This window comes from Anomalospiza imberbis, chromosome 3 (assembly GCF_031753505.1).
Source record: "Anomalospiza imberbis isolate Cuckoo-Finch-1a 21T00152 chromosome 3, ASM3175350v1, whole genome shotgun sequence".
Lineage (NCBI taxonomy): Eukaryota > Metazoa > Chordata > Aves > Passeriformes > Viduidae > Anomalospiza > Anomalospiza imberbis.
The window spans coordinates 106,561,073-106,588,275 of record NC_089683.1 but is presented as its reverse complement, the minus strand read 5'-3'; the positions used below and the strand labels follow the sequence as shown (position 1 = coordinate 106,588,275).

Sequence of the window (27,203 nt, the reverse complement as noted above, 5' to 3'; positions counted from 1 at the left end):
GCGCATGTTTTTAATGAGTTGACTTAAAAGAAATTGTGAGTAAAAAGCTGTTAATGCCAGCTCACCTGACTGGTCTTTTCTCCACTTTTGCAGGATTTATAGGGAAAAACTACGGGAGTACCAGTTTAAGCGACTGAAATACTTCTATGCAGTTGTAGAATGTGATTCTCCTGAAACAGCCAATAAAATCTATGAGGAATGTGATGGACTGGAATTTGAAAGTAGCTGTTCTTTCATAGACCTGAGGTAATTCCACTGGTGTTATTTTTGCACATTGGGCCAGGGAGGGTGAATTAAAGGCACTTTTTAATAATTTGCAGTAAACTGTATTACTTTATTCTGTAACCAAAACGAGATATGAAGATTAAATTGGGCATCCAGTGAGTTGTTAGGTTTCCCATTGGTTTCTCTTCTTTTTAACCATTTTTATTGTAACATGGGAAGTTCAAGAGGATCTCTGTATAGAGAGTCTATTTTCAGAGAAGCCAGATAAAAAGTTCTGATTACATCTTCAAGCTCTTAGTACAATTAAGTGAAGTGATCGGATTCAGAAAATGAAACTTTTTTCTTTTTCTCTCCCCAAGGATCCAGAAGTGGATCTTTTTTGTGATTCCTTACCACAGGGCAAGATTATTGCTGCTGTTGTCACAAAGCTGCAATAGATATGTTAGTCCTTGTGAATGAGCTGGATGCTCTGATATTTCAAAAGTCATGTTTGGGAAAGAAAGGATTTAAAAATATGGTTTAGTTTATTGTTAATATTTCCTTTTGTTGCAAAAGCCCCATTTCGTTCTAAGCACAGAGGTTACTAAATCACAAAAAGTTGTGACAAAAGCCCTCTTTGTCTGCTGGAGCCTCTGTTATGGACACCCTTGGAAGTCAGTGAAAGTTAAGGGTTTTTTGCATTGAATCATATTCTAGAGAAACTCGGTTAATTTGTTTTGAACCATTTTGGAGAAGACATCTTTGCTAAGGGAACATGTAACTTTTCATCATTTAAACACTGATAATGTTTTACAACAAACACTGTTGTTTGAAAATCTCCAAAGATTTTCCTAATCTTCTGCTTTGTTAAATTTTAATGTTGAATACTATTTATCAGATTACATTTGCAAAGATTTAAAAAAATCACAAGTAATTTCTCAAGTAGCATAGCAAGTTTTTTGGGGTTTTTTTAAACTAAGTTCTTCAACTGTTACCTTTAAACTTTTTTTCCTTACTAATTATAATTTTCAAGATGTACCAAACTTTCCTAATTTCTTACTCATCTGTTTCCAAATCCTATTTTATTCACTTTTTTCTTTTTAATGTTTAATATTAAACTTTCTGAAAAGATTGTTCTTAAAACAAAGAAAACCACCATACAAACCACCTGTGACCCTATTTATACCAGACTGAAAATTGAAATACTTCCCAAAGGGCATGTTGTTATACACTGAAAACTTGTGGAACAGATCTGCAGAAGCCAGGCAATAAATCTTACATGTGTGGAGTACTTGTCCATATCTTTTGTTCCCTGTTCAGACTTACCCCCTTTTTATTTTAGCTAATTCTTTCATGCTGATGTACCATACTCAGGAAAGCTTAGGCTGTTTATACTATGCAATTTCCCAATGTACTTGAAGAATAACATGTTTTATTTGCCTTTGAGATTTATTCCAGATAATGTTACATTTGATGATAAGCCAAAAGATGTAGCCTCAGAAGTGAACATAGCTGCTTATAAGCCAAAGTACTTCACATCTGCTGCTATGGGAACATCAAAGGTATCTTTACAGTGTTTTTGCTATGCTTTTCTTATTTGTTTCGTTTTGCTGTCAGCTTATGAATGATATATGTACTGGGGAAAAGATTCCTGATTATCTCCACCATTTCAAAATAAAGACATCAAACATACTAAAAGATTTAAGCATGCTATGGACCTACAAGTTGCAACCCTGGTTTGGTTTTTAAAGGAGATTGTGCTTCTCTTTTACAAATTAAATACTGAATTTTGACCTTATTATATCTCTGTGACAAGTTGCACATAAAATTACTTTGTTATTTACAGTTAAATCCTTTAATTTGCCTAAAATGGATGTTAGTGTATAAATCAGTAAGAGCTTTTTTGGTAGTAATGCCAGGCTTCAACAGTTGCTTCCCCTCCTTGTAGCAATTAATTCCTACTCTGTCCTACTGAGAGCCAAAATTTCCATCTGGCCATGAAGTGAACCAGATTGGAGAAGTGATTAGTTGAGAAATAAGTACTTTGTTAGATTGTTTTTCAGTCAGATCTGTTTCACGTTCTGGTTGAGGGTGCAGTTGCGCAAACACTTTCATTGTCTCCGTTGCAGTCCGTGTGTGATTCCGGCAGTGAATTGCTGCTGGAAGAGGAAAAGAGAGGGGTTAGTGGCTGCTTCCACTCCAGCATCTGTTGCCACAAAGGAAATTTGGCTTACAGAGGTTTTGTCTTGTGGGACCTGCTGTTACAGAACCATTCAGTGCATGAGATTTCTTCAGTTCTTCTTGTAGTTCAAACTCCTTAGAACTGTAGCATAAAATCCAAAATGTTATAATTAAATTCATGTTGCTAAATGGTTATTATAGTGAGTTATTGTAGAGAGCATTACTAACAGGTAACTGAATGGAAAGTATAAAATAATCTTCCCTAAAAAAACAGTCTTTAGTTACAGTCTTTACAGTGTTACAGTCTTTAGTTTTAGTGTTCCAGCTTCTACAACTGGCATTCTTTCTTTTAAGGTAGATATCACATGGGATGAGACAGATCATGAGAGAGTAACATCACTCAGCAGAACTTTTAACAAAGAGGAGCTTCTTGACATGGATTTTCAAGCTTATTTGGCTTCATCAAGTGAAGAAGAGGAGGAACAGCAGCAAGGTACTTTGGTAATAAATATTGTACACAAAGTGATTAGCTGCAGGGTTCTGAATACAAATTATTTACGTATTTAAATGTCATATCTATAGCAAATACTTTGAACGTCATCTTTTACAAGGACAATATTATATTTGTTGTATAACGATTGTACCCCTGAGCAGAATCTTTAAGTAGTCCAGACTGGAAAGGACCTTAAAGACCATCTAGCTCCAGTACCCTGCCATTGGCAGGGACACCTTCCAGTGGACTACAGTAGCTGCTTTCTGAATAGGAGCTTGCACCTCTGAGTGGAAAATAATTTTCTTGCATTTTGTTTCTCCTGCTACTCCTTTTTTTCCTCTTTTTTCAGAGTATCTTGACATCTCTTTGTCAAGTTTGGCAATATCTGCTTTTAATCTGTTCATTTCTGAGATAAGTTATAGGCCCTTAGAACTTGAAGTGTTTCCTTTTCAGAGGAAAAGTCCTAGTTTGAAATGCAAGGTGGATAATGACTAAGTGAACAGGAACATATTTCAAATGCTTTTTGATTCACATACCTCTTAAGAATATAAAGAGAATTTCATCTAACTTTGTAAGGTACAAGAGTCTTCTGCATATGGTGCAGCAATGTTTAAATTCTTGATTTAAATTGCTTGTTTTCATTCAAAATTCATCCTGCTCTTAATATATACTGCCTAGATTACAAGGCAAATAAAATTTCATTAAGCCTTAATTAGGTCTTTCAAACAGATGCTAAAATTGATTTATACCACATTAAAGTAGGTTGCTGCAATCAGAGATGAGCTTGAAGCATGCAAAAAAAACATTACAGATTCTTCTGGTTATAGAGTTAGGAAATCTTGTGGCAGCAAACTCATCTTGGCATTATCTTGGTAGCAATAATGTCCACATGTGTCTTATTTTACATAAAAACTGCACTGTAATGCACTTTAGTTTCTCTAGCAATACTTAGTGAAGTCTATAAAGGGAACCAGGGGATGCAGAGTAAAGCACATCTTCTCTCAGGTACAAGGCTACCAAGGTGCTAAAGATAAGCATCTGTGATAGGATTGTGATGAAAGCAAATATTCATGTGAACAACACTTCAGGAATTTTAAAGAGTAAAATTCCATAGCTGGGATGGAAAAAGAAATGACTTTAAATAAACTTACCACACTGATAAATTTTTAATCTGGAAATATCTAGATTCAAATGATGTTTTGAAAAGTAAGTTGCTAATAGAGGAATTATGTTGTCATGTCTTTAATATGTTCCTGACATTTTATCCATTCAGTTATGTGATACAAAGCAGGATTCCATCTGTCAGGATTCCATTCCGCAGAATTACGTGGTGCTATGCACAAATAGGAAAAATCAATGTCAGCTGCTTGAATGGAGATGTAGGAGTCTGATAAGGAGGAAGAAGTGTCCTGGACTTCTATTTATACTTTTCAAACTTATTAAAATGTTTTATTTTTAAAAGGGTTTTTGTTGGTCTGTTCTAACATGTTTTTTCATGGAATTTTTCAACTTAAAATATATGCATCATGAATGTTGGTATTACTGTTAAACAGCAGTTCTGTAACATCAAGGATTTCAGTGACCTGGAATGTTGTGGTTCATAGCACAAAATTTCTCACTTACGTTGCTTCTGAATTTTCTGTTACTTGGGTACATTTATCCCAGTTAGGAAGTGTTTGTGGCATTCATCAAATCCAGCCCATAATTGCTATTTTGACAATGTGGACCAGTGACTTAGTGTATGGCATTTTAAATATGCTTCAAATTAAGCATTATGGGGTTTATGTCTAAGCTTTTAATCTGCGTTTTTTTTTTTTAATCTTTACAACAGCAACATATTTTCTGCTGTTCTGCTTTGCACAGCACACAAATAGTGAAACAGACTCTATGATAAATACTTTTATAGGCCTTTTTTTAATTAGCTGGTCTTTGTAGAATCATGGAATCACGCAATATCCTGAGTTAGAAGGGACCCATGAGGATCATTGGGTCCAAGTTGTGACTCCACAAAGGGAAACCTAAAAGTTAAACCTAAGAGTTGTCCAAACACTGAACAACACCAGGCTTGTAGGAGCTTCATGGAGATCCCTGCTCTCCTCAGTAGGAATCTGAGCAGGGTGCCCAGTCTCCTGTGGTATTTGACTTCCAGGATAAGACTCCACAAAGCCAGTAGGTCTTTTGTTTTGTGCTGCTGTCCTGATGCCAGGGGTGCGCAAGTGCAGTGAAAGGAAATGTAGTGGTCGGGAAGGAGGAATTTTTGTTTAAATAATGCTGCTAAATCTTTTTAATAATTAAGATTAGATAGAATCAGACTAGTTATTAAATCTTTTTACAACTCTGAAATCTATTTGTTGCAATAACTCATGACTACATATATAAATTTAAATGCATATATAGCATTTTATTAGGTAAGGTACAGCCTTTTTCTCTTAAAAATGAACAGTATCTGCATGTGTTTATATTTGCTAAAGCTATTACAGAAGGCTAAGAAATTAAGGGTGACAGAAGTAGAACATGTGGTTATTTATTATTGTCTGTGGAAAGAAGCAGCAAGAGGGTTTAGCAGTTTATGAGTTGGCCAAGCCTGGGTGGAATTTCATGGGAATTTCGGAATACAAATACCACAACCTGCTTATTTTCTTTCTGTGAAGCATCAGAAACTCGATACAACTGATGCAGATGTTGGATACTTTTCCAAAGCATGTCTGCAGGAACTGTTGGGTTGGGTTTGTTTTGTAATTAAAGGTGCTTGTAAGGCCAAGAAGGGTCATGTCAGCATTCCTCCTAGGAAGTTCATACAAACTTTTGGAGGTGTCCAGTAACATGAAGAACACATCCCCCTGTGCTTTTGCAGGCCAGTGAGTCCCTACTCAGGACTGACTCTGATTGCCAGAGTGTTAACCTTGCCTTAGGTCTGGCTGCCTCAGAGGCCTGTCTCCAGTGGTGCCAGCTCACCTCTGCACAGACAGGTGCTTGAAGGCTGCAGCTACAAAACTCACCTGGTTTGCAAGAGGAACTTTAAAAACTGCACCCAGTGCACACCCCTCAGTAGTTAGACTACGCAGACCTGAAGGAAAATGCAAAAAAATCTAAGAAAATGCCATAATTAAATGTTTACCATTCATTTACTGTTATCTGTCTGTTTGCATTCTCTTCTTCCAGTATCTTTTCTCCCTGAAAAATCTTACAAAAAGGCATCAACACTCTAATAGTCTTTGAATAAACTTCTTCTTGTATTCTAAATTTTTCCACTTTTTTATTATCACTGGGATGAACTAATGGGATTTGCACAAATCCTTGTTCAGGAAGTGCTTAGAGTGTGGGGGAAAGGGGTTAAACCCCAGTGTTTTCTTTGACATTATTTTCTGGCTCACAACTGACATCAACACATTTCATTTTTCATAGCATGCTGTAGTGCAAAAACCTCTACCTTAGACTTGATTTTTGAACACTGGAGTGTAAAGCTTTTTGGTTTTAATTCTCTAGGTCTACATGCATTGTACAAATTTTGTTTTTTATTTTTTATCTATCTGAATTTGAGTAACTACCCTGAATAAAACTGAGATATTTAGGGCAATTTTTATGGTAGGGCCATCAGTATCCAAGTCAGTAGCTGAGTTTTCTGCTTTGCCATTACATCATGGAAAGAAAATTCCCCCCACATTTAAAATAATTCAGCTTTGCAGCAGATCTCTTGTCAAATGTTATATCTGCTAGAAGTTTTCTACTGTCTTTAGTTTCTAAGGCTGAGGTTTTTTAAAAAAGGAATCATCTACTCAGCTATTGGAAGATAATCTTCTTAAACTAAGAACACAATCTCTTCACAGCCCTGTGATTACAAGAACATGATCTCAGTTAACTCAGCTGCCAGTCACTGATTTAATATATTGAACCTCTGCATTTGGTTATATTTGGTATTAATGTCATCTTCTAAAAACAAATTGTTGTATTGGAATGTTTCTGACCAGCATCACTATTTGAACTTTCTTATTTTAAAATCTTTTAGCACTTCTATTACTACTTTCTTTTGAAAACAATAAGAATATGCTTGTATTTTGTACTCTAAATTTCATCAGTTGTTGCCTTTTTCTCCTTCCCAGGTTGATTGTATTTCTCTTGCAGTGCAGCGGTTAATGCCCCGGAACTTTTGGTTTGTGTGTTTTGTTCAAAAAGCCTTTGAACAAGCTGTTGGCAGAAAGCATTGCTGCCTTAATATCCATCAGAAAGTGGTTCCTGATGTTGTGCAATACAGCTTGATACTTGAAAGCCACTGACAAGGTTATTTGAACTCTGAACAAACTTTGAGAACAAACTCAGCTCACTTTCCTTTCTTGCAGCTGTTGTCAAATGTGTGTTATTTGCTTACAGAATTATAAGCTCCTACAGTTCGTTTGAAGGCAATGTTGAACATTTGTTTTAAAACTGTTAGGTTTGACAGAAGAAATACAAGTTCTGTCTAGATGAGAAATAATGACAATATGCATTGCCACTTGAATTTCTCCTAGCAAAACAAGTGATAAATACAAACTGGTAGCCCCTTGCCTATCCAGGTTCTAGGGATCCTCTTTCAGCTTAAGGATTTTTTCAGTTCCCATGCAGTTCAACCTCTTCTTTCTCAGGACACTAGGAATAAGAAACAACCTAATGTCTTCTTTTTCTGCTTGTCTTCAAAACAGAGTTGCCTTTTGCTTTCTGGATGAGCAGATGCTTCCCTCTTAGATCTCAGCTTCTGATGAGGAAAGTAGAAAAGCAGCTGCAGCTGACTTGTCCCCATGTGCCATGCAAAAGATGAGCTGGCAGGGAACAAGCCCGGCCTGGCTGAACAGAGAGCTTTGGCTGGAACTTAGGAAAGAAAGGAGGGTTTATGAACTTTGGAAGACGGAGCAGGCAATTCAGGGGGACTACAAGGTTGTTGGGAGGTTATGCAGGGAGAAAATAAGGGTCACAGCCAAGCTAGAACTTAACCTGATTACTGCCGTGGAAGACAAAAATTGTCCATATAATACATTTGCAGTAAGAGGAGCGCTAAGGAGGATCTCCATCCTTTTCTGGATGTAGAGGGAAGCATGGTGACTAAGAATGAATGAAAGACTGCAGTACTAATGCCTCCTTTGCCTCAGTCTTTAATAGTAATGCCAGTTCTCTGGGTACCTGAACTGGGAGACGGGAACAGGGAGCAGAAAGAAGCCCCTTAATGCAAAGGGAAATGGTCAGTGATCTGCTACACCACGCAGAGACACAAAAGTCTGTGGGGCCACATGGGATCTACCCAAGGGTACTGAGGGAGTTGGCAGATGTTTTATGCTCTTAGCTACTTTCCATCATTTTTGAGCAGTCCTGGATAATCAAGGAGGTTGCAGTTGACTGGAAGTTAGCAAATGTAATGCCCATCTACACAAAGGCCTGGAAGGGCTGGTTTTGGAGCTTTGCATTCTACTCTGCTGGAAAGGACTCTAAAAGTAATAATTCTAAAATATGGTGAAGGATGTTTGTCCAGTGAATGATTTCCTTTAAAGGATAAATTGTCTTGTCTTTTCAGATACTATTTTAATTCATCTAAATAAGGGAATTCTTAAACTGGCTATTCTGTGGGGTAATAATAGATGAAAATATTTTACATTATCTTCTGGAAATAATGTGTATGTCTTAGGTTTATTTTGTAAAGGTTAACTTCAGTTGCTCATTTTCATGAAGCTCTCTGTGATAACTTTGCTCTCTCCTCCTAGATGGTGATGTAGCTCATGAAATGGAAGATGACAAACCAAGGAAAAGCCAGAAAGATGATGAAGAGCAAATTGCCAAGTACAGAGAACTTTTGCAAAGTATCCAAGAAAAAGAGAAAAAACAGGAAGAAAAGGATATAGGAATGGAGATTAAATGGGTTCCAGGTAGGGTTTATTTTCTTCTATTTTCCTGCCTTGGTAGATATGCACTATTGGTCTGCTGACAGGGATATAGTGTAAGGTGCTGAATTTATAGTAGGAGAAACAAACCCTTTTTTTTCCCCATAAATTGAAATCCAGATTGTTTATAGTGAGGGAAATAGAAGAAATAACATGACTGAACTCAGTTCCTCAGCTGTAAGTTTCTCTTTATAGATCATATTTTGCCAAGATTTTTGTACTTGCTTTTTCAATTATCACTTTATAGATGTTTTTTTAAGTAGAATTCATGTGTTTGCTATAAAGTCATAAAATATACTTACACTTTTAAAATCAATATGTTTGGAAACATAGTGTATAAATAGAGGAGAGTGGTTTGGAAGTGTTGCTTGCATAATGCTAAAGATTTGTGAAGAAAAGAGGAAGAAGACCTTCCAGTGAAACTGCTCTGGGAGAAAAACCAAGGTACCAGGAATGTTTTGGGAACAGTGACATCCAGATTGACATCTGGAAATCAGTGAAAGGTAACTTCACCATGTAGCATCCCAGCACGACTCATCTGGAGAGCCAAACATGGGTGTGTAGTCTTTTTCCTTTGTGACAAAAAACCACTCAGACTGAATGCTGTCTGTGAGGTGCAATGAGCCAGTTTAACAGCTCACTACATCCACAAAGGGAAAGGTTTGCACTGTGTGTGCACCTTGATCCTGGCCCAGAGCTCATTCTGACTGTCTGTACCAGCCCTGGCACTTGGGAGGTGTCAAGGTTTGACACTGGTGCAGTGCCAGTGCCCCCGTGAAAATACACCCTCCCCAAATGAGTGCTGTGAGATGTGATCAGGAACAGAGCAGACCAGGCTCAAGCTTAAAAACAAAGGAAAAAAACTTTATTAAGCTACTACTATAATAAAAGACACAGACAAAATTCAGGATGAAAACCTTCCAAACCATTCCTCCTCCCCCCACCCAATTTCCACCAAAACACAGTGAGACACCACCCTGGATTCCTGATCAAGTTACCATCATTCAGATAATCAATACTCAGTCCATCAAGGGAGAGAGGAGTCTCTCTTGCACCACAGACCCCCAGGAAATACAATTGCAACCTCCTGTGTTTCCATGTCACACATGGCAACCGCCCGGAGAAAATCTGCCCGTGTAACACTCTCTTTTCCATGTCACAGTGCTCTCACCATCGTGCATGGACTGAAACTGCTCATAGGGTTCCTTTAAGGATGCTTTGCCAAGAACCAAAAAAAACAACAGTTCAGCTTCTCATTTTTGGGACAACAGTCCTCCCCATTTTCTCCTCCCCTGGGGCCGAAGGTCTCAAGAACAGAGATCTTCTTCCTGGAGACAGAGGGCACCACCACACTCTCCTCAACTTTTCTCTGTTCACTCCATTCCTGCACTTGCAGTTGCTGAAGCAGGTCGCTCCCACTCCTGCACTCTCTTGGCTCAAGTCATTGCATCCCCCTAAAAATGCAGTCTCTGTGTTGCAGGAGAAATTGGTTCAGTCTATGGCTGTACAAGAAAAGTCCAGCCAAGGCCACTCCATCATCTCCTCCCACCTAGGATTTCTTCTTCTAACATCTCAGGTCCCAGACTGTCTCTTTTCTCTTTCAAATCGAGGAGGAGTAGTGTTTTGCAAAGCTTTCTTTTCCCAGGAAAGGGTTAAAAGTCTCAGGCTCCCAGGACAGCTGAGATCTCACAGCAGGCTGCCAAACTCTCAGGCTGGGCACCTGCCTCTGTGTTCTCAGAGGTGTATCCAGTGCCTTCAGTGGTCATTCCAAGTGTCAGTATGACATGATTGGTTTGACCCCAGCTTCCTGAGAAAACTCACTTCCCTGTCAAACCATGACAGTAGGTCTCTGCAAGTGTAATTTTGTTTGCTAAAATAACAGAACTACTCTGGAAAAGAAAAAAATCCGGATCTTTTCCACTGAGTTGGCAGGTCAGATAGGCACATGTTCAGAGGGTTAAATGTGCAGCTGAAAGACTAGGGAAGTATGACATTCCCTTCTTGGGAGCAGCAAGGTGCAACAGCTGTGGGACTGCAGCCTATGTCAGGACACAGCCCCATTCTCTTACTGCATATAGCAAGACCAGACACATGCCAAAATCCAGGCCCTTCACTGCTGATGGATTAATCCCAGCTAGGAATGCATATCTAATGGTATGATTTATACAAATATTATTCTGAGTTGTAACTCAGGCAACTTCTGCTGAATAGAAGTTCTGCTCAGTTTGAAATATTCTGGTCTGCAGCAGTTCAGTGAAATGGACTAAACTGAAAGGAACAATTTTATTCCCATTTCTTCATGAGACCTGTATTCAAAAGGATACATGGGCATTAAAAATTATGTGCTTTTAATCGTGCTTTTATAATTCCAATAATTTCTGACATGAATTCTGTCAAAACCTTTTTGAAAAAGCATGTATCATGCAACCAGGACAAGTGATCAGTGACACACTGTCGTACTCCATCTGTCCACAGCATGTCAGTACTTGCATTCATGATGTTCACTCAGTATTTGATTCATTGTGTCACTGAGCATTCAAGGCTAAGGAGTTTTCATGGATAGGTAGCTTTATAAGACTTCTACAGAGATTTGTAGTTGCCACCTTTCAGAGTGAAGGTGGAAACCACAGATGAATCAATTGCTGCCAGGAGTGTGTTTTGTATTTATATATGTTTGTATTTAGATGTTGTTAAAGTAACTATTTTTTGAGTTGGTTTTTGTGTTGGTTTTGGAAAACACATTTGGAGGGTTTTTTGTTTATTATGCATTCTGTTTTTCAAAGAATTTTGCAAATTGTATGAAAGAAGTCCTGTAAATTTAAAAAAATTTGAGCAACTTAATGTGGTAACATATTCAGGAATCTAGAGCAAACCATTCATTTTAGGAGATGGAAAATTGTTTTAAGGGAGACCAAAGGAAACTCTTTAGCCTTGCTTGCCCTGAGAGAGCAAGAAGTTTTCTCAGAGGCTGTTGTAAAGACTGTACCTTGCATGTTACGAGTAAATTGCATTCACATTTAGTAGCGATGGAGTATTAACTGTAGTAGAGATGGAATCCAGTTCCGTGATGCACGGGCTCTCTGTTTCTTTGCAATGGAACTTTAGAAAATTGGATTTGTTACATACTTACTCCTAGTCCAACCCCTTCCCTACTGCACCTTCTTGTAGGACTCCTAGGACTTTTGCTATGTCCTTATCTCTTTTGAGGGAGGGATGGTAAAAAACCCAAACAACCAGACAAAAAACATGAATTTGACTGATTTTGTCTAAATTTAGATGGATGTCCATGCACAGGGTCAGGTTTGTTCATATAATTTTAGGTTCAGTGTGCCTATGCACACAATGAATTTTACATGGATAGTTTATCGTATTTGATGTTAATTTAGCAACTATGATTTTACAGTATATGTTAACATTTCCTCATTTCTTCCCCTGAAAAATGAGAGGTTTGTTGAAGAGCAGAGGTTCTGGAAATCACAGAAGTGTTCACTTGGCTTTGTTAGAGACTGTTCCCCTCCGTGAGGTCAGCAGTGCCACTTCTGGCTACTGACCCCTGCAATATAGTTTTGTCCAAAACACAAGTCGTAAAAATTAAAATCAGTGTCTAAAGTTTGCTTTTGAGTCAAAAATTCAGCCATTACTTATTTCGGGCAGCATTTGGAGAAGAGGTCCTGCACACCCGAAGGGGATACTCTTTATATATGTTTTTTGTATTGTGGAGCATAAGCAGCACATGTTGAACAGTAGTTTATAGATCTGACAATTTATACCTGCTTGAGGCTATGCTTCCTTATGGGAGGGAGGATAGTTAGTTGTTACATTATTTTTTCTTGAACAAATGGGGTCTTTTAAATTTCAAAATAATTTATGTTTAGTTGGAGCATTCTAGGCATTCAAAAATAGTTTTTGTTGTATTATCTGAAGCCTCCATAATTTTTTTCAGAAAACTAGTTTATGTCTGTTGAAATATTTTTATTATCAAGTTCTGCCTTAATGTGCTTGACTTATTGCAAAACCTTTTTCCTGCCCAAATGTTTAATACATGGAAGAATTACAACAGTTAAGTCTAGGAATTTTTTCAATTGAAAGGCAGATATTTGAATTAATTTAAAATTTTGAGTTTTGGCACAGTTATTTACACATGGTTATAGAAAGCATACTTTGTCAATGATTCAGTTATTCTTGAATCATAATTGTTTTAAATAAACCACAGTGCCAGCAAAAATAAATTAGATGTGGTTCCAACTCTCTTTGGCCTGTTTCTTCTAGGCACAAAATCAGTGTTATATTCAAGCATCCATCTGTTTTCTTAATCATATCTGATTTAAGCAACAATTACTATGAATCCTTATCCAGCTCCCAAAGCTCCCCTTAGAAAGTGAAAAGAGAGAAGACCACAACTGCATTTCTTGATAATACTCGGCCAAGTTTTTGGGGGCGTTTTTTGAACTTAAAAACTTTTCCTTTGGGAAGAATGAGATGTAAATATTTAGCTAGGCTTAGAGCAAAATTTTCATATTTGTTTTGGTGAGCAGCAGAATAGAAGGCTGGTGTCTGTAAAGTGTATAGTAAAGCCCAGCTGTAGTTAGAGATGATGTTGAGCACAGAAATGCTTGTATGAAGTATTTATCTCCATCTGGGTCATTGCTGAGTGTGTCCCCTTCCTGGAGTGGCCTCAGCTCCTGCAGCACGAAGCAGCATGTGCTGAGCTGTGTGGGGGCTCCCACCTGACAGCTGCTACCTGTGGTGGGTTCTCACAGGCACTTGTACTGCTTAGGTAAAAGGTTGGTTGAATTAACATATTTTATCTTCGGGGGTGACAAATTCTAATGTTATCAGAGTACTTCTATTTGCTATTCCTTTCAGCTGCCTGCTGAAAGGTGTTTCACTTTTCTGGTGAGGCATTACACGCAAAATGAACTTCCTTGTTAAGGTTTCCTGAGAAAAGAAATGTATCTTTCTAGCCTCTAATAACAGTGAAAGTTGCAGGCTGTTATACTTCCATTAATTTTCAGAACTGAGTGTTTGGAGAAGTAAAAATTCTGCTGCACCCATCCCTTGCTGTCCCACCAGTGTGAATAGCAGTGTACTTAGGGTTGCTGTAGTATTTGCGGCACGTTTAATCCTTTAGCTGAAGTATGATTTCGTTGCATGCTAATATAGATGACCTTTTTCCTCTCTTTTCTTGCCCTCTTTTGTGAAGATTAAATAAATCTATTGATTCATTAATTCTAAAAAAAAAAAAAATTATATCAATAAGGGTATATAAGTTAGACCTTTCTATGGCCAGCTAATATTTCTACCTAAAGTAGACAGTTCCTTTCCCCTTCTGGAATCAAAATCCTTTTGACCACTTAAATATACTCTTATTCTCGGGAAGTGGTCTGGACAGTAGTTTCTAAGCATTCTAATCTGTGGAGAAACTCTAATGCCTTTCATGAGACTGCCAAATACCACAAGAAAGGGCTGGATTTTCCTCCAAGTTCTTCAGTGCCAGATGGATCAAATGATTCAATTTTCCAGGCAAATAAATCAGAAATATTGTAACTTCCTTTCAGATTTTAGGTCTCTCTTTTGCTGGAGATGTGACATATTTTTTTTTTAATTCTGTATTTGCTATCTTCAAAGAGAATCTGCAAGATTGTTACCTGACCAGTAATTTTTTCCATAAAAGTACTACAAAGTATTCAAAGTTATAGTGGTTCAGTTTCAAGGAAGCTGATGACTCTGCTTTCATGGACTTTGAAGATAACTAAATATTTGTTCTTGTTGTATGAGAGTTTCTTAATGGCATGTTAATCTATGCAAAATCCTTCCTTTATCGTGGCACTGATTTGTTTGCTGCTTAAGTACCAGGCAATTTTTGTGGCTGTAACAGTTTGCCATTTACTGTTCATTCTGGCGCCTTTCCAGAGTAGTAGAAGGATCCTTTATCTTGTTTTTGCTCCACTCTTTTCCTCCTACGATTCTATGGTTTAATATGATTTTATATCTTGTCCACACTTTGTATTTCAGACAAGTTGTAACCAGCTCCCCAGCCTTGGCATAATTTTTGGAGTGTCAATGAATGCAAAAACAGGGATTAGTGTTTGCAGTTTTTCAGCAAAATCTTCTGCCTGCTTTTCTGGGCATGGCTAGAACTGTCCATGAAAGCAGCCCTGTTTATTCCATCATTGTTTTCAGTTCCTCCATACTGAGGAGAGCTGGAAGGAATGATGAGGAATGGGGACTTGGCAACTAAGAAATCTGGGAAAAAGAATGGGATCTAGTCTAGAACATCTGGAGAGGTCTGAGTATGCTTTCTAAGCAATAAAACTGGGATGAGGGGTGGGAGAGTAGGATGTAGTTAGGTCAGGGCTGGAGTGGTGTGGCAGAAGAGAATGATGAAGAGAGACCGATAGAAGCAGGACTGAGGAAGAGACAATAAATATCAGACTTGGAGAGTGAAGCAGAAACAGTATTCCTCCAAACTCCCAAGCAAACTCAGTCACTTTGTGGGAGACAATATTACCTGTAGGATATCTGACTAATTTGTTACCAAAGTTAAAAAAAGTTTTTTGTGAATGAAGCAACGAATTGCAGGTAGGAGAAAAATACTTCATTGCCCAGGCTGTTGCCTCCTACTAGGGAAGTCGATTCTGTTTCATCAGTGAATTGTGCTCCAGTGTATTGCAAGGCAAGTCACTTAATCTCCTTAGATCATGAAATTTTGTTTTTGTAAGCTCCCATCTTCTGAAGAGTGGGCTGAACGTTTATCAGGTGCATCTGAAATCAGTTTTCATCCTCATAACATCCAAGTGCTCTGTGATGCAATGAATTTTAGGACAGTATTCTTGATGTATATGGAACTTTTTACCAAAATTAGAAGATTGCTTTTAAATGAAGTGCATATTTTGGATTTAAGTATTCTACATGTACAGTGGGAATGCTTCAGTTATTTAATGGATTTATTTTCAAGGTGATGTTCTTACATCATTGAATACTCTAATGATGCATATTTATAGAAACCTTCATTCTGTTCTATTTACAAGAAGCTTAAAGGTTAGGACACACTTGTCTATGCAGATGAAAGTACTGGGCATGGAAACAGTGGATGTCTGTGCTAAATTATGGAATTTAATGTAAACTTAATTCACACATCCAAACTCAACTGTCCTAATTCACACATCCAAACTTAACTATCTGATCCTGTTAGGCCAAAATTATTAAGAGCCAGACATGTTGCACTTCTATGGAGTTGACTTTTCTGGAATGAGAAATACAGTGTTCAGCAGAGATCCTACAGCATTTTCAGAGTATTGCCACAGAGGCAAAGTTTCAGCAATGTAACTAATTCAGAATCTTAACTAATGATAGTGTGGTACATTAAACATAAGGGCTCTGTGTATGTCTGTTGGTTTTGTTGTGTTACTCTTTCTGGCATCTGTAGACTGCACAATTGAATGTCTGGAGAAGAGACCTTTCTGAGGAACAGCTGGAGTGTTGGGGGTCAGTTGCCACATAGCAAACACTTCTTCTGACTCTTGTACAGTATTTACTGAAGGAATGTTTTATTTGGAAAAACACATCCTGTAAAGCAATCTTCTTTATAAAGATAGGTTTTTAAGCAATATTTATGTTGCTTCCACAGACTTGTTGAATAAAAGCTAGATAGCTCTTTTGCAAAGGATAAAACAGTTTATTAAAAAAATTCAGATTCATCACATTTTTTAAATTTATTATGGCTTTTTTCCTAGGCCTCAAAGAAACTGCTGAAGAAATGGTCAAAAACAGGTTGGAAGGAAAGGATAACCTGACTCCATGGCAAAAATATCTAGAGAAGAAGAAAGAAAAAAGAATTCTTAAGAAAAAGAGAAAGGTAATGTTTATATTGGCCATTTGAGGGGGAGTTGTAGTTTGTTTTCTTATTTGTTGTTAAGGTTTGTTTCAGATAAACAAAATAAATTGTCCAGCTACCAGTGCTATTTTAAGGTTAGAATATGCAGTGGTCACTCGAGTGGAAGTACTGGGAGTACTTCATCAAACCTACAGAGGAAAAGGATATTCAGCATACTGCTGACCACACATATGCTTGCACAAAGCATCTTTTATCTACTTGTGCTGCTGTAAAGATAAATTAGTCATAATAATAATTGGCTGTACTTTGCATTTTTAATGCATTAGAAGCATCTTTTTGCTACTGTGTGCATATCAATTCAAAGTTGTTATGGCAATGATAATTGTAGTTGTTATTACAATGATAATTTGGAAATTTTGAGGCTAAAATAATACAGACTTGTTTACCAAACCTGTAACAGCAAAGAATTAATAGCTGCAAAGAACTATTCAAATTTCTAATTGCAAGACAAAAAATAAAAAGCATGTTGCATGCAGAATCTAGATTCTCTAAAGTCTTACTCCCAGTGTAACTCACATTGCTGAATTACACTTCTAAGAATAAACTGTACACCTTGAGTTACTCTGTGCCTGTCAGTTAAGTTTCGCTGGCACTTGACAAGTAACTTCTTTAAGTTGATAAGTGCTCAAAATGGAGTAAGCAGCAGTGTTAGTAGCAGAGCAGCTTTGTCTAGCTTAACATGCTTGTCCAGTTTGATAAATTAAGTCAAGGAACAAGGTGTATGACACACTACTACCAGTAAGAAAATTTGTTCTTTTAAATCTGAACTCCAGCTTTTTGAAATCTGCAGCACAAAGTGAACTTTCTTTCTCAAATTTGTCCCCAAGCATAGCTTTTGTGGAATAGAAAGTAAGGACATAACAGTACTGATCCTGTAATTTTGTTGGAATGGTTGTCTGATGCATCACAGTTTGGGGATATGCCTGATAATATGTATGAAAGAGGGTTGAAATTGTTGATTTGTCTTTACTATTAACTTTTACTGTGCTCTGGATTTTTGATGTTCCATGTACAATATTTCAGTTTTCATCTTCATAGCTACTAACAGAACATCTCATTCCAGTGAAACTTTAAATAGTTGATTGATTGAAATAGTGTTGAAATAATCGAATGTTGATTGAAATAATGTTTGTGCTTTGTTACAGGCTGCTGCTGAGAAAGAGAGTGAAGATGAACTTCCACCTGATGTTGACCTCAATGATCCCTATTTTGCTGAAGAAATTGAGAAAACAGGTCAGTCAAGACAGGCAACTTCTAGAATAAATCTGCCCTTTTGTTAAATACCGAGTTTCCAAAACAAAGTCAGGCTGAACTGAACACAGAGATAGAATGTTCAGAATTAAATTAAGTTAGTGTTATTTGCATAAAATAGCTATTCCTGTAAAATTATGTGTATTGTAATATATGGAATGGTATGGAATATTCTCTTGGCTTTAACCAGAGACCATTAGTTATCCGCTTTCTGGGGATGGCTGTTAAAAACAAGCTGCTCCCCTAAGTACTCCAGAGAAAAGAGCTCCACTGCTTTTGAAGTCTTTTTATTTAAGAAGAGACAAATCTATAAGGGTCGCTTTGAAGCTTGGGTCAATTACAAAAATGTCAAATGTTTTTGCATCATAAACAAAGTTGTCTTTGAGAAGAAATCATTTTTCTCTTAGTCTGATACACGTTTTTAGTGGAGTACTCTTGGCTGCTTAGAAACCCCAATAGAGAAATGTAATCTTTTAGAAAATAACTTGCCCAGTTTAGAGTTTTAGGATACCTTTTTTACAAACTTTTTATTCTGATGTTTAAATTAGCTTTTGCCATGGTAACAGCAAATTTATTTTGAGTAATTTTACTGAGTAAAATCAATAAAGGTAAGTTTCTGATGTTCCATACTTTTGGGAGCCAGATCCTAAAGGTGGCTCATATTGCTGTATATTAAAAGAAGAAAAATGACATAAAAACAAAAGAAGAAAACAAACATAAAGACAATAGCAACTGATTTACTCAATATTGCCAGTCTGTTGTTTGGCTGGGGGTCTTTTGAGCATAGTAGTGCAGATCCAAGTTCCATTTTAAAAGGGTAAGTTACTTGTAATTTTATACTTGCCAGCACAGGCTTCTGTCCTGAATGTTAAAGTCTATCCTAGGATAAAATAAATAACTAACTCCCCAAATCTGGATGATTTTGTACTTAATAATCTGAAATACTGTAGAGTGAGTCCTGTCCATGTTTTAGAAAAAAAACACCACAGTCCAAAGTGTCATGCAGTGCTGTTTCCTGCCATGCTTTCTGGGTGGCTTGTGTATAGATTGAAATAATTAATTGTAAAGATAACCATTGCTTTCACCAAATTGTTTAATTTTTCTTTAATAGCAAGATTACCTATGTACTCTCATATGATGTGTGATGTTCTCTGTGAAATCTCTGAAAAAAATGTTTTCTTCTGCATTATGTGAGAAGTTGTGTCCTAAAGGGGCTCGGCAGAGAATGAGCTTATCTGCACATTTTTAAACTTCGTCCATAACATGGAGAATAGCCTTTAATGTTTGTGGAGTCTTTGAGGATAGTTAAATACACATAAAAGTTAAGAAAGTGAAGCTTTTGTCTTCAAGATTACTGATAATTACTGAGATACAGGAGAAAAGCAGGACGTGGTTAGCCCTGGAGAAGTTCTAAAGAGACAGTACAGTGGCTGGCTGTGAGCCAGTTTACATTTTAATGGTAATTACACAGCACAACTTTGGCGTTCACCAAGTTTACCCAGAACAGCCTCTGTTTCATAGTTGGGGTTGCTTTTAAGCACAGCTTATCCAGTGAGGGAGAATAGGTTACAGTCATCTTTGAACTTGGCTGTAATTCTGCCAACTTTGTATTTAGGGTACAGGCAACTTAAATGACCGTCATTTTTCACAAGCCTTCCACAATTCCCCTGGAAGATTGAAATTTCACCCTTAAATTGACTGTCAGATTATTTTAGATTATGCTGAAAAAGCATATGGCAGGGTTTTTTTGCAGACTTATGTGGACCAGTGCAGAAACTGAGGATGCAGTAGTGCTGGATTCATTTGTTGGCTGTAACATGCATGGGTCTTGTGTAGCTCGGTTTCTGTCAAGCTGAGGCAATTGAAGGGAAGCAAGAGTGAAAGGAGATGCTAGACCAAGGGCCTAAAAACTCTGAGTGCTGTGAAAGGAAAACTGGAATTTATGGGAAGTCCACTGAAGCATATGTTCCTCAGGTATGTCATTGTTCCTGATAAGCAGGCAATGATTCTTACACTGTGGATGCTTCACCTTGGGAGAGGCAAGGTAGAACAAATTCTTTGTGCCCGCTGTGCCCAAAAGCTGTCTGTGTAGGGTTCATGGCAGTACTTGCTTTGTACAGTTTTCATGAGACTTTTTAATAGTACCACAGACTAAAATGTCAGATGCTGCAGATACATGAGCCTTGATGATCCATTCTAGAAGCTTTTCATTTTACACTGATGCCCATTCTGTTTCAAAAAGTCTTGCAAGACTTGGGTTTGGATTTGTCAGTTTCACTGTTACTGCATCAGCTTCTGTGGGATCTTAGAAAAGGGAGACAAAATGACTCTTGTAGCTTAAACTGTCGAAAAATTAATGGCTAAATAGTGTAATTGCTTATTAACATGAGACCAAGGTCCTGCTTTTGGGGCTCACTGAACAGTTTCAGAACACATTAGACTATTAAACATAGTTTCTGTTGAACCTTTGAGGAATTCTCCACACACTATTGTAATTCCTGTTAGTTCCAAACCATTAGATGCCTTTTCGTGATCTAATTTATGATATATGTAGGAACTGATGGCTCTTTAAAGCTGGAAGGGAGCAGTATGAGGGCAGGGACCTAAGAGCTTAACAACAAAATCAGAGTATAGTTGCAGAACCTGTAGTTGAAAGATAAAGTAGATGAAAAGATTCATTTACCACATGTCTGTCTTTGCAAGGCTTTTGAGACTGACTCAAGTTTCTGAATAAGGCAGAGGTCTTGTGAGAGGAGTTCTTGATTTGGGGTCAGTTTCTGTATCTGAAGTCCCAAAGGTATGATTAGCTTTTACTGTCAGCTGGAAAGTTGTTGATGTGCAAAGTTAATGTTGCAAACAAAATTCTTGGGCTGAGAAAGAGTGGAATGGCAGCTTGAGTGGGAATTACAGCAGAAACTGGACACTTCTTAAACTGGCTGGTGGCAGCTCCCAATTAGTTCTGCGGCACACTGAAGTGTCTTCTGCTGTAGGTGGGACAAATCTGATGAAAGGATGGCAGTAGGGATGAAGCGCTAGGAAAAATCTGACGGATTGCAATCAGTTTGCCATAAGTGTGCAACAAGTGTGTGTGGTGGGGCTAGCAGAATGTATGTGGGAAGAGGGACTGTAGCAGGAGTATGTTAATAATAAAGAAAATTATGCATATGTGAGTTTTCAAGCAGAACCATTTTCAGTATGATACAAATTTTTGAGTCCCAAGGGTGATTTTAAGTCCCAAGCTGGTTTTACTAGCTGCATAGTGTCAAAGTAAGAAATAAAGTGTTTACTATTTAATTTATTTTCATGGAGAAGAGCTCAGTTTGATACCAACTCCTTGTTCAGCCCCAATTGCATCCACAGAATACTCTAAAGGCATAAGGATCACTGCTGTGATTTTCCACAGAGTGAAAGAGGAGGGAACGTGACTTGAATGACTTTCCTTTGGGAAATGTGTAGAAAGAAAAGAAACTTCTCATATAATTGTCTCCAATTTTATCTCTGTGCTCCTTTTCTGTAGTTTAGCCACTTCTGAAAGATAGAAAGATTCCATAGTTGTTGAAGGCCTACAGAAGACATTTATTTCTCCCTTCTACACACTAACTTAAATTGTGTCATTTAGGTAACAATATCATATATGAATCTGCTTTTCCTGTACATTATCTGGAACTACTAAATCAATAGTTTGGTTTTTCAGCTGATGACATTGTGCATCAGGATAGTTTATTTTTTCACAGTGGTGGTTTGTTTCTTCTGGAAATCCATTTCCAGTTTGGAATCCATGTAGAAATAGTCAAGGGAATAGTCAAGGCAGAAAAAAAAACTTTCTCAAGAAATACATCCTCTTCCAGAGTATCCTTAGTGATATAACTTGACATGTGTCTGGCATGTCTGTATTTCTAGTCTGAGTACAAACCTGTCCTAACAAAATGAAGCCAAATATCTTCCTTAAGAGTACCCCCAGTGGACTGCAGTAAATTGCCTGGGAATGTCATTCTAAGCTCAAAGGTCAGAGTGTGTGGTTCGGGTCAGGAAATCTTCTGCTTTTCCTGCTTTTTCTTGATCAAGATCTACAGGCATTCCAAAAAGAAGAATTTGATTTAGTAAGCTTTATAAACAGGTCTGTTTTCATTAGAAGTTAGGTTTGACTAACGTCTTACGCTGTTACTGATCATTATATCTGTCATTATCAGCACTCTGTATCTGAATGCTAAGGGAGTAGGGGAGCTTCCTCAGAACAATATTCAGTCTGAGCAGAGTCAATCATATTTTAATTTCCACTAGAAAATGCCCTGGGAGTGGTGTGATGTCATGGGTTTGCCTGCACTGTTGTGATACTTCTCTTTACTGCTCTATGAAAAATACAGTAAAACCATGGTTTTGACTTATTGATGCCATTTGAATGTTGCTGCCTCCTTAAACTGAACAACTATTCAGTGGATTTTTAATTGCTTTAAGTCTTCCTGGTTTTTTCTTAACTTTGCAGCCTTTTTCCACATCTGACATTCAAATTCTGAGTGCAAGAAAATGAGATGTACTTAGAAGTTCTAGCTATAGGTAAATTATGCCCTCATGCATAAGCTTGGATAAATATGTTCATGCCCTGTATTTGCACTTAGGTTTAAAGAAGCCAGAATCAGTAGCAAGTACCTCAGAAGATGAGGACGAAGTTGAAAAACAGAAGGTAAAGTGATGTAAAATGTTGCATTGCATGAATTCTGCAAGTATTTGATGTATGTTTGTGAGTGGAACTGCAGAATTTCTTAGGATAGCAGTAGAATAAAACTATACAATTTTAATAGTGGGAGCTTTTGGAACAAAAACTACCAAGAAGTTTGAGTGTTGGGCAGTGCCAAGTTTTTATTTTTTAACATCAGTATTGTATGAAACGTTTGTGAGTTCAAACCTTGTCCCGTATATTTTTCTCCTTGAAGAGTGAGTTATCTGCTATTTTGTGTTTTCTTTTCATCCTTTCTCAGAACAAGTTAACTAAAGGAATTACTTAAATCCAGATATGTTAGTTTTTATTTTGCTATATGAATATCAGTATTAAATTTTATCCATTAGTTATTTCTAAGCAGTGGTGTACAATTTTCAGGTGAGATTATTACTGTGTTTCAAAATTGAATGTGCATATTTGCATTCATTTTACATCTAATAAGAAGGAAATCAATTTGTATTAATAATACACCTCAAAATGTTAAAATAATGTTTTTATGGATGAAATAATACTGCCCTGATGACCCTATTTCAACTTATTTAAACAAATGTAGACTCATACAGGCTTTATTAATGAGATGCTGATTTTTTTCATAGAAAACTTTCATTGTGTACATGGACTTTCTTACTTTGTAACAGGCTGAAATGGCCCTACTGATGATGGATGATGAGGATGACACCAGAAAACATTTTAATTATAAAAAGATTATAGAACAACAGAATTTGAGCAAGAAGAAAAAGAAACTTCTTATGAAAAAGAAAGAATTACTAGAAGATGACTTCCAGGTAATTGTGTATTTCTTGACTTTGTGACTGGAGCAGTTCCAGGACTCTCATGAACTGTGAATTCTGAAGCAGTTCATCTTCTATTTGGCTTAAAAACTTTGCTGTCATGGGAAAAGTTTACCTAAAATAAATGTTTCATTTCTCACTTCAGGTAGATGTTGCTGATACAAGATTCCAAGCCATGTTTACTTCTCCCCTGTTTAATTTGGATCCTTCAGATCCAAATTTCAAAAAGACAAAAGCAGTAGAAAAGATCCTGGAAGAAAAAGCTCGCCGAAGAGAAGAAAAGGAGCAAGATCTCAAGGAGGCAAGCAAGAGCCTGGAGAACAAAATGGCAAAGAAAGGAGAGGTTGCCAAGAAAGCCATAAATCCTGCCCTATCAATGCTAATAAAGTCAGTCAAACATAAAACCGAAGAGTTTCAGGCACGGAAAAAGCAGAAATTCAAATAACTGAACTTTGATTTTACTCAGCCTTTACTTTAGGCCAAGCCCTGCTAACTGGAGGCATCTGTTAAAGTTACTGTGGCCTGCTCTAATTCCTGTCCACCTAAAATGTCTTGAAAATTCATTTAACTATGTTGGTGAATTGTGAAGTGTTCAGAGTAATAGTCACTCTTTTCTTATGTCACAACAAATACTGTTTTGCATATATGTAAGGAAATTATGGTTTTGGGGTGGTTTGTTTTGTATCATGTCATCTCTTAAAAATAATGAAAGTGCTGAAGATGGCTAAAAACATCATAATTATGGGTTTATTTAGAAATAATAAAAACTGTTCTGCAGAGGTTTATTGCTGAAACTAAGTGGTTTTAAAGTTTTTAATCCCACAGAAGTCTGTAAAGCATACCTGTCCTGATAAAGAAGGTAATAATATAACTACAAATGGAAGAAATTTTGTATGCAAGTTTTTCCATAGATTTTTAAAAGATTGCATAAATGCTTTATTCATTTCTCTTTTAAATACTTGAAGGTCATAGAACTAATTCGTGGAAATATTGCCATTTAGAAGTGTTTCATTAACATACTTTGGAAATAAATATTTTAAATTGACCCAAAAGAATTTTGGGTACTAGCTGTGTTTTTTTCTTTCATGCCTAAATGAAATTACATCAAAATAATTTTTTTGCTACTGTTATTACATTTCCATGAATATGATACTTATACAAAGTCTCCCAGCATGGGGGGATGGGAAGGGGAAAGGAAAAAAATCAAAGGAAGATCTAGATGATACAATTTTAGAAAACATGTTGTTTGGCCATGTTAGTGTTGGTGATGAAGGTATCAAAGGTGCAGGGAGAATACAGTGAGTAGAAAATGATCACTCTTCCCTGGAGTATGGCCATTGATTAAGGTTGGGTGTGAGTTGGGGTGTTGGGATTTTTTTAAAGGTTTGCTGTATCAGCTCTAATGGAAATACAACATGGCATTATAAGGAACACTGAAAGCCTTAGAAACAAGGAGTTGTAAGGTAATTTTCTATTTTAAAGACATTTTTAATTTCTAAAATGTTCTACTTATCTAAACAAAGACTTCTACGAATCAAAGATTAAAACTATTGATAATCAAAGCCAGTGTTTATAGCAAGTAAATTTATCTCAGTGTGTAAAGGAGATAAGAGAGCTGGATTAGCACATGGGAGGCTGTATAGTGAGCAAAACAGCCAAAGATATTAAGGAACATAATACACAAATACAGGTGGAGATGGATTTTACAAGAGTGCTTTGCAATGATGTGCCTGCGGAATACTTGGAGACCTAGAGTGTTTTAAATGTAATTACTCTTCATAAACTTTTGAACATCTTCAGTTACTTTGTTTTAATACTGGGTCCATTGGGAGTCTCCCATAATTTTGTTTAGCAATTTGTATGGAAAACATATTTGTTGGGAAATGAAAGGCAACAACAAACTGCACTGTCTCTTGAATCCTCTAACCCTGCTGAGTTCTACCAAACACTTCTGTGTTTTCGGTGCTTTTCTTTCCAGCTTGGTGCTTTTATAGCTGGAAATCAACGTGGAATTGGTAGATCTCTGCTCCTGCAGATTGCCCAGATATGGTGAGTGACTCACTGGTACAGAACACCAGAATTTCTGTACTCCTGCAATGCCTCTGTCCTTGACATGAACTTTGCTGGAGGAGTAATTTGAAAAGTCTGGTTATAAAATTTAAAAGTCACAAATTGTGAGGGTTTCTTATTGAAATTAGATGGTATCAATTATGTTCTGTCTTCACATGGACATATGCTGGCTACTTTCTCCTGTTAGGAAGCCTTGCCTCTACTTGGATGTCATAGACAAAATGCATGGAAAGGTGAATGCAGACTTCATAGTGATTTTAAATATTGGTTTAAATAATTATTTTGTTGTACAGAATTGTGTATTGGGTATCCTGTAAATGCTTAATGTATGATCATTTTATGTAATCAGAAGTTTCTGTTGATGGTTTTGTTCTCAAGTTACTGAGCGCTGAGGGGGCATCTTAGTTGGGAAGAACTGGAGAACTTCAGGATCTGTCCTAGCATGCACATTAGATGAGAATTTTTTTGATTGTTTATAAAATGATTCGCTCTAAAATGGCTTTTTCCCCTTAAAAACAAGGTTTAATTGCTAATTAGTAATTCAAATCACATCATCTAATCTCCACGATTCCAGATCAATGTGAGGAAAATCCTGGACTGCATCCTATGAGCTCCTTGGCACTGCACAAATCCTTTGGCTTTGCATTGAAATCCTGCCCAGTGCACTTAGACTTTCCTCCTTTTGAATTTCTGGGACAAGGAAGGAGGGAAAGGACAATCGATGCAGATGGGATTTGTAGTGACTTCTGACAGTGGGATCAAGGATGGGTGATGTAAGTGTGAACAGAAAAACTGCCCAGTGCAGTCAGCAATGTATGTGGCTGAACTGCTGCTCAAAGGGGCTGGCAGGTTGTCCATGAAAAATGCATGTTGACAGAAGTGGTTACCAAAAGGACTGGGAATAGCAAAGGAATGGTTTAGGGTGGCTGTGATTGTTACAGGTGATTAAGAGTTGAAATCAGTTCTGTGGAATGCAAAACCCTCAAGGACAAGCTGCTTCCCTTTCTCATTGCCCTGTCTGCTTTTCCCCTTAGGTTAGTGCCTGGGCACTCAAAGAGAGAGTAGATACATGAGCTGGCCCAAGAATGGATGCCTTGGGCTTTGGAGGACTTAGGGACAGTTTGATCCTTTTCCTCAGCAGAAGTAACACTGAGGTGAGTCAGCAGGGAGAGAGCCTGAGAAGATGTTCAGTGATGAGCAATGCCTCTCATGTTTGCCAAGAGTTTAAGGGTGTCCTTGCAGTTGGAGGGACGAAAGAAAAGAAGGTCTGCAATTCTTGAACCAAGCAGAAGATAGACTTCTTTTTTCACATATTTCTTTTTTGGTGAGTTTTAGAGCTCCCTATGAGGAAACTAAACACAAGTGCCTGGGAACCAAAACCATGTCAGAGAGAAAATCAAACATAGTACTTGTGAAATCCTCTCTGGCATTTGTTGCAGTTACCTAAACAGATGCTTTTCTTTAAGCACTAATCTGATATGAAAATACCACGTTAAGGGAAGCAGTCTTCATTATTCTGTATTTTGGTGTCTAAGTGCTCAACTTTGCAAAATAACTTTTGTCAGCAGGGTATTAATTTTCATTTATTTTAATGAAATAAAAGCCACAACCTTTATGCTCCACAGAAGCTCATCTGTCTCATAGATGGATGATCACCTCAATCCAAAAGAGGAGACTGGGCACTTCCGTGAACATC

At 37.3% G+C, this 27,203-nt stretch overlaps 1 protein-coding gene and 1 long non-coding RNA gene across 2 annotated transcripts in view; both read left to right on the top strand.

Moving 5' to 3' along the window:
- Positions 1-24,492, top strand: part of ESF1 (ESF1 nucleolar pre-rRNA processing protein homolog) — a 28,984-nt gene extending 4,492 nt beyond the window's left edge. Inside the window, exons 5-13 of the mRNA XM_068186314.1 lie at positions 94-246; positions 1,652-1,766; positions 2,740-2,878; positions 8,605-8,766; positions 16,518-16,639; positions 17,824-17,911; positions 22,546-22,610; positions 23,285-23,431; positions 23,583-24,492. Coding sequence (XP_068042415.1) covers positions 94-246; positions 1,652-1,766; positions 2,740-2,878; positions 8,605-8,766; positions 16,518-16,639; positions 17,824-17,911; positions 22,546-22,610; positions 23,285-23,431; positions 23,583-23,882 — 1,291 coding nt within the window. The 3' untranslated portion in view covers positions 23,883-24,492. The remainder of the gene's footprint in view (positions 1-93; positions 247-1,651; positions 1,767-2,739; positions 2,879-8,604; positions 8,767-16,517; positions 16,640-17,823; positions 17,912-22,545; positions 22,611-23,284; positions 23,432-23,582) is intronic.
- Positions 24,493-24,625: 133 nt separating this feature from the next.
- LOC137471760 (uncharacterized) lies at positions 24,626-25,231 on the top strand. The gene is made up of 2 exons (XR_010997821.1): positions 24,626-24,765; positions 24,796-25,231. It is a non-coding gene; the product is annotated as an uncharacterized lncRNA (long non-coding RNA).
- Positions 25,232-27,203: the final 1,972 nt, after the last annotated feature.